The 11241-nt window shown below is 42.0% G+C and overlaps 1 protein-coding gene across 1 annotated transcript in view; it reads right to left on the reverse strand.

Annotated features, from left to right (window-relative positions):
• dtwd2 (DTW domain containing 2) overlaps positions 1-8462 on the reverse strand; it is a 160296-nt gene extending 151834 nt beyond the window's left edge. The window contains exon 1 of the mRNA XM_033017477.1: positions 8071-8462. Within this exon, the coding sequence (XP_032873368.1) occupies positions 8071-8360 (290 nt within the window). The 5' untranslated portion in view covers positions 8361-8462. The remainder of the gene's footprint in view (positions 1-8070) is intronic.
• Positions 8463-11241: the final 2779 nt, after the last annotated feature.

Raw genomic sequence — 11241 nt, forward strand, 5'->3', positions numbered from 1 at the left:
CATTCCCCATCATCTGGCAGTTCTATCAATTCCCTTCCATAATGGTACAAAATGAAATGACATATTTTTGCCCGACATGAAGTCACATGCCAACACTCTTTCCAAATCAGGCCACACCCTCCAATACTGAAAATGATAAAACCCAGTGGCATAAAAATGGAGGCAGGCATTTAAAAAAAAAATTAGAGGCATAAAATGTCACTGGCAGATAAGATTAAAGAAAATTCCACATTTAGAAAGATCTGACGAGCACCAGAGTAACCAAGGAAAGAGTAGGCAAATTATGGACAATTATTGAATGAATACTTCTCATCTGCATTCACTGAGAAGATGGGCATCGTAATTGGAGAACTCAGGGATATAATCAAGAGACTTTTCAGCATACCTTGTCCAGATAGAGAATACAATTCTGAAACATGTTAACAGATACTGTGCCAGGCAAGGGAAGAAATCACTGGAGGTCTGGCAAATAATTTTTCTGATCACAGCTGAGATATACATGGCCATAACAGGAGGACAGAGAATTGGTTATCTTTACTCAAGAAGGCAACAGGGATAAGACAGTTAATTGCAGGCCAGTGTGCCAACATCTGTTCAAGGGAAGCTATTGGGAAAAATCCCAAGAGAAAAGATCAATCTATACTGTTGGGAAGGCAGGGATCAATCAAACATAATCAACATGGCTTTGCCTGCCTGACCAATTTGTCATCTTTTTATTGATGTGGACAGTTTTGTTGATGTAGTTTGAGTGGCCTTTAGGAAAGCTTTTGACGGTGTCACACAGGAGTCTGGTCCATAGGATTAGAGCTGATTGGACCCAAGACAAGTTGGAAAAATGAGGAGGGATGGTTTTGTAATTAGGAGAATGTGACTAGTATCATGGCACAGGGATCAATTCTGGGATTATATATTTTTTGTTATATACATTTACAATTTGGATGTGAATATAGGAGGGATAATTAGAAAGTTTATACATTATACAAGAGTTGGTGGTGAGGAGGGTAGTCTGAAGATACAGGATAATATTAATATGTTGGTAAAAAGGACAGAATAATAGCAGATAGGATTTAATCTAGGCCTGAAATTGAATTTTAGACCAGTGAGTCCGGAAGAACGGATAGGAGCTATGAAACTGTAAACCCCAGTTTCAAGAATAGCTTTATTCCAGTAATCATTAGGCTTGTGAATACTGCACAACACTAATCTCAGCAACTATGTTCTTCTACACACTTTGTTTTTGGTTGCACTACAAACTTCAGTTTTTGGACTATTATGTTCTGTTTACCTAGTCTTACTGAATATTAATTTATTGTATTTGTGATTATTGTATATTTGAGTGTTATTGCATCAATGTGCCTATTAAGCTTCAGCAAGTGAGATTCAGCATTTGACATTGTTACATGACAATTTAAAACTCTTGACTCTTGAATTTTATCTCTACGATTGATATTCCTGGATGTTTTTCCTTAGGTTAAGTTGCTACTTTGTTGCACTTACCAAGTTCTCAACTAAAGGTTTTACCAAAGTAGCAAACTGCATCACTTGGTACATATTTGACAACTCCGAGAAGAAAATGGCTAGTCTTTCTGCTTCCTGTGTCCCATGCAGTGCTTCTTTGTAAGCTCTATTTAATCATTCAAGAATAATGAATGTCCATATTTATCAATCATAGAGAAAATACTAATCTGTTCAAGATAATTTGCTATTTTAGGTCAACAACAAAGAAATGTGTTCTCAAGCAGCCACTGCTGTGAAAATCAGATCAAGATAAATATATTTCCAAATACTGTGTCACTATTTTCCATCAAGTTACATAACCTTTGCCACGTAATAATGTCACAATGATAAACAAGTTGGTTCCTACATGCCTCAAGGTCCAGTAATTTTAATATTACTACCATATGAACTTTGCTTCAATGACCTTCCATTTACCTCAGCATCTTGAACTAAGAGCGAAACAAGGATCAGATTGTCCATGCCGATCAACCCCCACAATTCTCATCCGAACAACATGCTGATTAAGGGCATTAAGACAATGAAATTCTTACTTGCTGCAGTTACAGGCACATTAATGCAATAACACATGGAATAAATAAACAAAAATCAATCATGCAATAAATTATTAATCAGTCATGCCAGGTATCCAGATAATGGTGCAAAGCCAAAGTATGTGATGCAACAAAAAAGTGCATAATAGATAATAGCTTGATCATTAGGTATGACAGTGGTCTGCGTTGTGCAATGTTCAAGAGCCTGATGGTTGCTGGTTAGAAACTGTTCTTGAACCTGGAGTAAACAAATTTCAGGCTCCTACACCTTCTTCCCAATGATTTTAGTGAGATGAGAGCATGGCCAAGGTAGTAAGGTATTTTGATGATATTAGCTGCCTTTTTGAGGTAGCACCTCCTGTGCATACCTTTGATAGCAGGAAGAACAATACCCATGATGGACCAGGCAATATCTACCACTTTATGTACTCTACTTTGTTCCTAGGTAATCAAATTACCTAACCAGGTCATGATGCAACCAGTCTATAAGCTATCTACAGAAGTTCAATAGAGTATTTGGAAACATACAAAATCCCCCCAATCTTCTAAGCAGGTAGAGATGTCAATGAATTTTCTTTCTGATTGCATCAATGTGTGGGGCCAGGACATATCTTCAGAGATATGCGCACCCTGGAACTTGAGGCTGGTGTCTCTCTCCATTGCCATCATATCAATGAAGACACCTTTATTATGGAAATTCTTTGAAAGCAGGTGGGGACCTTGGACTGCAGCAGTGAAAGGTTGAAGATGTCCACAAAAACTCCAGCCAGTGGGTCTGCACAGATTTTAGTAACACAGTCAGGTACACTTTTCTGGGGGCTTATCCCTGTGAAGGATGTTCTGACCTCAATAACTGAGCTTACAATATCGTCCGTGGCTGTGGGGACTCAAGAAGATTATTCTCTCTTTGAAATTGAGCATAGAAATAATTGAGAATCAAGAAGTGATGCATCACTCTCAGATGAGCTATTCTTTGGCTTTGCCTTGTAGGAAGTAACAGCGCGCAAGCTCTGCCACAGCTGCTGAATGTCCTTCTGGACCAAAAGCCCAAAATAGTTTCTTCGTTTCTTGATGGCCTTAGCAATGTTATGCTTGGATTTCCTAAGTAATCCAGTATCACCAGACTTGAATGCTCATTAACTGTCTCTCTGTAGATTGCAGATCTCCTGGTTCATCTAAGGCGACTTGCTAAGGAACACTTGAATGGTCCCTTGCAGTCAGAAACAGGTGAATTGATCATGGGGAACAAGGACATGGCAGACCAATTGAATAACTACTTTGGTTCTGTCTTCACTAAGGAAGACTTAAATAATCTGCCGGAAATAGCAGGGGACCGGGATTCAAATGAGATGGAGGAACTGAGTGAAATCCAGGTTAGCTGGGAAGTGGTGTTAAGTAAATTGAATGGATTAAAGGCCGATAAATCCCCAGGGCCAAATAGGCTGCATCCCAGAGTACTTAAGGAAGTAGCACCAGAAATAGTGGATACATTAGTGATAATATTTCAAAACTCTTTAGATTCTGGAGTAGTTCCTGAGGATTGGAGTGTAGCTAATGTAACCCCACTTTTTAAAAAGGGCGGGAGAGAGAAAACGGGGAATTACAGACCACATAGTCTAACATCGGTAGTGGGGAAACTGCTCGAGTCAGTTATTAAAGATGGGATAGCAGCACATTTGGAAAGTGGTGAAATCATTGGACAAAGTCAGCATGGATTTATGAAAGGTAAATCATGTCTGACGAATCTTATAGAATTTTTCGAGGATGTAACTAGTCGAGTGGATAAGGGAGGACTAGTGGATGTGTTATATCTGGACTTTCATAAGGCTTTCGACAAGGTCCCACATAAGAGATTAGTATACAAACTTAAAGCACACGGTATTGGGGGTTCAGTATTGATGTGGATAGAGAACTGGCTGGCAGACAGGAAGCAAAGAGTAGGAGTAAACGGGTCCTTTTCAGAATGGCAGGCAGTGACTAGTGGGGTACCGCAAGGCTCAGTGCTGGGACCCCAGCTATTTACAATATATATTAATGATTTGGACGAGGGAATTGAATGCAACATCTCCAAGTTTGCGGATGACACGAAGCTGGGGGGCAGTATTAGCTGTGAGGAGGATGCTAGGAGGCTGCAAGGTGACTTGGATAGGCTGGGTGTATGGGCAAATGCATGGCAGATGCAGTATAATGTGGATAAATGTGAGGTTATCCACTTTGGTGGCAAAAACAGGAAAGTAGACAATTATCTGAATGGTGGCCGATTAGGAAAAGGGGAGATGCAACGAGACCTGGGTGTCATGGTACACCAGTCATTGAAAGTAGACATGCAGGTGCAGCAGGCAGTGAAGAAAGCGAATGGTATGTTAGTATTCATAGCAAAAGGATTTGAGTACAGGAGCAGGGAGGTTCTACTGCAGTTGTACAGGGTCTTGGTGAGACCACACCAGGAGTATTGCGTACAGTGTTGGTCTCCTAATCTGAGGAACGGCATTCTTGCAATAGAGGGAGTACAGAGAAGGTTCACCAGACTGATTCAGGACTTTCATATGAAGAAAGACTGGATAGACTCGGCTTGTACTCGCTAGAATTTAGAAGATTGAGTGGGGATCTTATAGAAATTTACAAAATTCTTAAGGGGTTGGACAGGCTAGATGCAGGAAGATTGTTCCCGATGTTGGGGAAGTCCAGAACAAGGAGTTTAAGGATAAAGGGGAAATCTTTTAGGACTGAGTTGAGAAAAACATTTTTTACACAAGAGAGTGGTGAATCTCTGGAATTCTCTGCCACAGAATATAGTTGAGACCAGTTCATTGGCTGTATTTAAGAGGGAGTTAGATGTGGCCTCCTGGCTGTGCTCCTTCTGTCTGAAGAGTGCAGTGGTGAGGATTGAACAGAGCTGGTCAGCAGAGAAAGGCATTTGTGGCTAAAGCGATCGGGGGTATGGAGAGAAGGCAGGTACAGGTTACTGAGTTGGATGATCAGCCATGATCATATTGAATAGCCAATAGCAGGCTCTAAGGGCCGAATGGCCTACTCCTGCACCTATTTTCTATGTTTCTATGTCTTGGTGGGAACACCTCCCTTCACACATTTCCTTCAGCAACTGTGGGGATTTCATTCAAGTCCGTTGAGTCTTGCCTTTCTCTGCTGACCAGCTCTGTTCAATCCTCACCACTGCACTCTTCAGACAGAAGGAGCACAGCCAGGAGGTCTGTTTTCCAAAGTGAGGGCAAGAGATAGCATTATTGGCATACTTCATAGTGGAATAGCAGTGGTTGAGAGTGTTTGATCCTCCTGGGCTACAACAGTGTCCCCCGAGTCCTTACCTTCCACCCCATCAGCCGTCGCATACAACACATAATCCTCCAAAATATCCGCCACCTCCGGGATCCCACCACTAGCCACATTTTCTCATCTCCACCCCTTTCCGCCTTCCGCAGAGACCATTCCCTCCGCAACTCCCTAGTTAAATCATCCCTTCCCACCCTTCCCACCCCCTCCCCAGGTAACTTCCCCTGCAACCGCAGAAGATGCAACACCTGTCGCTATACCTCCTCCCTCGTCTCTGTCCAGCGATCCCGACAGTCCTTTCAGGTCAGGCAGAGGTTCACTTGCACTTCCTCCAACCTCATCTACTGTATCCGTTGTTCAAGATGTGGACTCTTATACATCGGCGAGACCAAACATAGACTGGGCGATCGTTTCGCGGAACACCTTCCCTCAGCCCGCTTGAACCAACCTTATCTCCCGGTTGCTGGACACTTTAATGCTCCTTCCCATTCCTACACAGATCTTTCTGTCCTCGGTCTCCTCCATTGTCAGAGTGAGGCTAAATGCAAATTGCAGGAACAGCATCTCATATTTTGCTTGGACAGCTTGCAGCCCAGTGGTATGAATATTGATTTCTCTCACTTCAGGTAGTCCTATCATTCCCTCTCTCTCTATCCCTCCCCCACCCGTTGCACTAGCTTCTCATTTTCACCTTATAAACAGCTTACAATGGCCCGTTTCCTTTTTCATCATTACTTTTTTGCATATCTTTCATTCATTGTTCTTTATCTCTCCACATCACCTTCTATATCTCTCGTTTCCCTTATCCCTAACCAGTCTGAAGACCCAAAACGTCACACATTCCTTCTCTCCAGAGATGCTGCCTGTCCGGCTGAGTTACTCCAACTTTTTGTGTCCATCTTAAGTATTTTGAGAGGTTGATTATGGCACATATCAACTCCTTAGCAAGAACCTGGACCCACTACAATTTGCCTTATACCACAATAGATCAATGAGGGATGCAATCTCACTGGCTCTCCACTGGACCACATGGACAATTAACATACATATGACAGGCTGTTGTTCAAAGACTACAGCGCGGTAATCAACATCATCATCCCCTTCAGTCTTGTTACCAAGCTCAAGAAATTGCGTCTCTGTATATCCCTTTCTAACTGGATCATTGACTTCCTCATCAACAGAATACAATCGGAAAGAATTGGCAACAACACTTCCTTCTTGATAACCACCAGCACATGCTCAGCTCCCTGCTCTACTGATTCTATACCCATGACCGTGTAGCCAGAGACTGTTCCAACTCCATCTTTAAATTCACTGTGGACACCACATTTATTGGCTGAAATATGGATATACTCCAGAGTATAGGAGGAAAATAGCAGGTCTGATTGAATGGTGCCAGTACAACAACCTTGATAAGAACTGATTTTTGACTTTAGAAAAGGAAGGCTGAGGATCCACAAACATTGATGCACTCAAGAAGAAAGCCCATTAATGCCTCTACTTCCTTAGAAGATTGAGGAGATTTGGTATGTTGATGAATAGTTGAACCTCCACAGGTTTATGGTAGAGGGCATATTGATTGGCTGTACCATAGCCTGGTTTGGCAACTCAAATGCCCAAGAACGAAGGAGATTACAAAAAAATGGTAGACAATGCCCTGTCCATCATGAGTAATGACCTCCCCACCATTGAAGGGATCTACAGGAGACACTGCCTCAAAAAGAAAGCCAACATCAAGGACCTATATAACCCTAGTCATGCACTTGGTTCACTCTTGCCATTGGGAAGAAAGTATATGAAAAACTGTAAAGTCTAGGTTCGAGAACAACATCTGCCTAACTACCATCAGGCTATTGAACACTATGAACTCCAAATTATGAACTGGCTTTGTTGTAATAGGGACTTTGGGCATTTTATTGGTTGGCAATATATCGTTTTTTTTAATTTATTGAACTTTTTTTTGTTTATTATATTATCTCTTGAGCACCGTGATTACAAACCTGTTGTACTGCAGCTAAGGTAGTGAAATAGATAGATCAAGGGAAAAAGAGTCAAAAGTGTCCATAGTTGAGAAACAAGGAACTGCAGATGCTGGTTTAGAAAGAAAAGACACAAGTGCTGGGGTAACTCAGTGGGCCAGTCAGCATCCCTTGAGAACATGGACAGGTGACGTTTCGGGTCGGGACCCTTCATCAAATTCATAGAGTCCACAGTTTAGGATAGACAAAAGTGCTGGGGAAACTCAGCGGGTGCGGCAGCATCTGTAGAGCGAAGGAAATAGGCAACGTTTCGGGCCGAAACCCTGCTTCAGACAGTTTAGGATGGTATTGTGTAGTCATCCGTGTGTATAAAAACAATTGCACTAAAACAGATGATTTTAATACAAGGATATGAGTAAGTTCATGAAAGGACACAAAAGCACAGGTGTTGGATCTATACAAATGTGAGATGGCAATAGGACCTTGCCGGCCAAAGGAACAGTATGCAGTTTCTGTACAAGAGCTGCCCTACACGCCAGCCAAATGAGTCCCCAACAAGCTTCCTCCATGGAAAGCATTGGATTTCAGTATAAGTTTAAATTCATAAAGTAATTCAACTGAAGAGAAGCAGACATTGCCCGTCATTGGACGTTGCCTTACAGCTGGAGTGGGTGTGGGTGACGGAAGCTGGACTCCGCCTGTGACTTGGGCCCCACTCTGCCTCCACGCGTCGCATTTTCCGGCGTAAGTACCTGCACCGTGAGCACGTCGGCCTCTTGCCCGCCCTCTCCACTGGCAACTCTGACAGTTCCTGCAAGACGTTTTGCTCTTCTTCCGCGCAGTTTGCACTCGAGCGCCCACCCTCCGAGTCTGCGGCCGCCTCTACCCCCGCCCTCTCGGACTCCATGTTGCCCAGAAGCGGCTGCAGAGCACGGTCGGTCTTTGGTTGGTTCCGCACCGCCAGAGACAAGACGAGACGAGACGAGACGGCCCAACAGAGGGGGCGGGGCGGGGCGGTGTGACAGGTCGCATTTGCCGGCATTCCGTGCAATTGGGATCGTGACCATCGGAGGGCGCATGGACACTGTAAAACAGTAGGTCGTCAATCTACAGCAGGGTCCCGACCTGAAACATCTGCCCATTCCCTTCCCAGATACTACCTGACCTACTGAGTTCCTCCAGTACTTTATGTTTTAAGCGCATTAAAATAGGTCATGCTTGACTTTTATTTTTTCTCTTGACTGGTGCTGACGAAGTGATATTTAATTTTTTAATTTTAGTTACCATATATTTTCAAGACATCAGATTCAGATTCAAATTTTATTGTCATTGTGCAGTGTACAGTACAGAGACAACAAAATGCAATTAGCATCTCCCCAGAAGAGCGAACATAGAATAATGAGCAATAAATATATATACGTAGAAGTGCAATTTTTCTGGGGGAAGGAGTGTGGGGTGACTGGCAATCATCGAGGTACAGAGTTGAGTAATGTAACAGCCGCAGGGAAGAAGCTGTCCCTGGACCTGCTGGTCCTGCAACGGAGAGACCTGTAGCGCCTCCCGGATGGTAGGAGGGTGAACAGACTGTGGCTGGGGTGAGAGCAGTCCTTGACGATGCTGCACGCCCTTCGCAGACATCGCTTGCTTTGGACAGACACAATGGAGGGGCGTGAGGAACCGGTGATGCGTTGGGCAGTTTTCACCACCCTCTTCAATGCTTTCCGGTCGGAGACAGAGCAGTTGCCATACCATACTGTGATACAGTTGGTAAGGATGCTCAGTTTCATTTCACTTCTTGACCTAAAGCCAGTTTCCCTTCCGCCAAATTAGGAAGAACGTTATCCACATACGCATTGTTTAAATATTTTCTGTGTATCAATGCAAATTAAACAACCAATGAAAGTGCAAAACTGAAAAAATGGGCCTATAAATATTTCATTCCACAATGCAATTTTATACATTTAAATCTTGTCCTTGGTCCTTGCTGTCTATTCTATGACCACTTCATCTGCATGGTGTACTTTACCCTTCAAAAACATTAAGCATCTCAGTTGCCAATCTCTATGACATTCAATGCAGTGAATCTGTCTGCATTCACCTGCATACTAGGATCAGGAACTTTCTGGTATAATCCTGTTTTTTACTTAGCTCCTTTCAACACGGTGCAAAAAAAATAATTATTGATAACCTTCTTCACTATGATACCACCTATTTTAGTGTAATTTACAATTGCACACTCATCTAAGTCATTAATGTAGTAACAAATAACAATCCCAGCTAGCATCGACTCGTGTGTCACACCACCAGTGCAACAAATAATTTTATACAAAATTGGCTTGAATAGAGGAAGCAGAGGGTGATGGTTGAAGGTTTTGTCTCCAATTAGCTGGCTCTTCGTTACTTCTTCAAACACTCAATCAAATTAATGAGACATGATTTTCCACAACATGCTATTCTCATTCAACCCCTGTCCTTTTAAATGCATGTATATCTTATCCCTCAGGAATCCCCTACAATAATTTACCTGCCATAGATGTTAGGCTTCCTGGTCTACAGTTCCCAGGTTTTTCTTTGTAGTTCTTCTTAAATAAATCATTAGTAATCCCCAAGTCCTCCCGCACCTCACTTGTGACTAACGATGGTGCATACAGTGCCCTCCATAATGTTTGGGACAAAGACCCATCATTTATTTATTTGCCTCTGTACTCCACAATTTGAGATTTGTAACAGAAAAAAATCAACATGTGGTTAAAGTGCACTGTCAGATTTTATTAAAGGGTATTTTTATACATTTTGGTTTCACCATGTAGAAATTACAGCGGTGTTTATACATAGTCCCCCCCCCATTTCAAGGCACCATAATTAGCAATGTTACAACATTTTGAGATTTTAAAAATCAAGTCTGCAATTTATCCCATCAGATAAAGCATAAAAAGAAGTTTAATTTGACACCTAATTCACCTTCATATCTTCAGTATTAAAAAAGTTATGGCCATTTTCATACTCTGAAATTAGCATCTTGTTCCCTATTGCTTTTCCATTGACTTAATTCAAAAGCTGTGATCGAGGACAGTCAAAAGCCCATAACTTTCTTAAAAATTAAGAGAACTGAAGGAAATTTTCAGTTATTATAAATTGAAGCATTCTGTAGCAAATATGAAACAATCTTACTTGGATGACCTGAAATTAAAGCATATAATTAGTTAGTTACCTAATTGTAGCTAATTACAAAATTAAATTACTAGATCTAAACATCTATCCATTTCTTAAGAAAAGGTTAACATTTTTAAATAGCCTAAGTGTCCAAATAACATTCACACAAGAATTCACAATATAACATTGTTTTTAAAATCTAATTGTCATGAATTTATAGGCCAAATGGAAGGAATTTAATGTTAAATTCCCGTAAATTAATGGGCATTTTAATCATCTTGCGAGTTGGTTTTTGTGGAATGCGATCGATTGGAACGTTGCATTTGCTGTGAATTTGAACCCCATATCGGCAGGAAAAACATTGCCGGTTCGTATGGGGCCAAAATCACATTTTCGCCACGGAAATTTTGATTAAAGTCATCCTAAGAAGCAAGTTTATATGTAAAATTAACAACTTACCTTTCGTTTTGTCCCCTACGGGAGATCCGTCCCATTGTCGGCGTTGACGGCGTTAGTAGCTATTTAAATTACTCCAGCGATTTTTTTTTTTTTTAAACTTCCGAGAACGGAAGTCAGAACGATTTTTCTGCAGCAGCTTAACAGCCTGAAGAAGTTCGCCTCCGACAGGCAGGAGAAAACTACATTTTGATCCCGCCCCCCCCACCCTCAAAGGTGCCAAAGTCGCGCACACGGCCAGTGGCAGAACTGCAGCGCCGCTGAAGGTAAGTATTGTAACATCGCTACCATAATGTTTGGGACACATGCCTTCA

Source organism: Amblyraja radiata, chromosome 3 (genome assembly GCF_010909765.2).
Source record: "Amblyraja radiata isolate CabotCenter1 chromosome 3, sAmbRad1.1.pri, whole genome shotgun sequence".
Lineage (NCBI taxonomy): Eukaryota > Metazoa > Chordata > Chondrichthyes > Rajiformes > Rajidae > Amblyraja > Amblyraja radiata.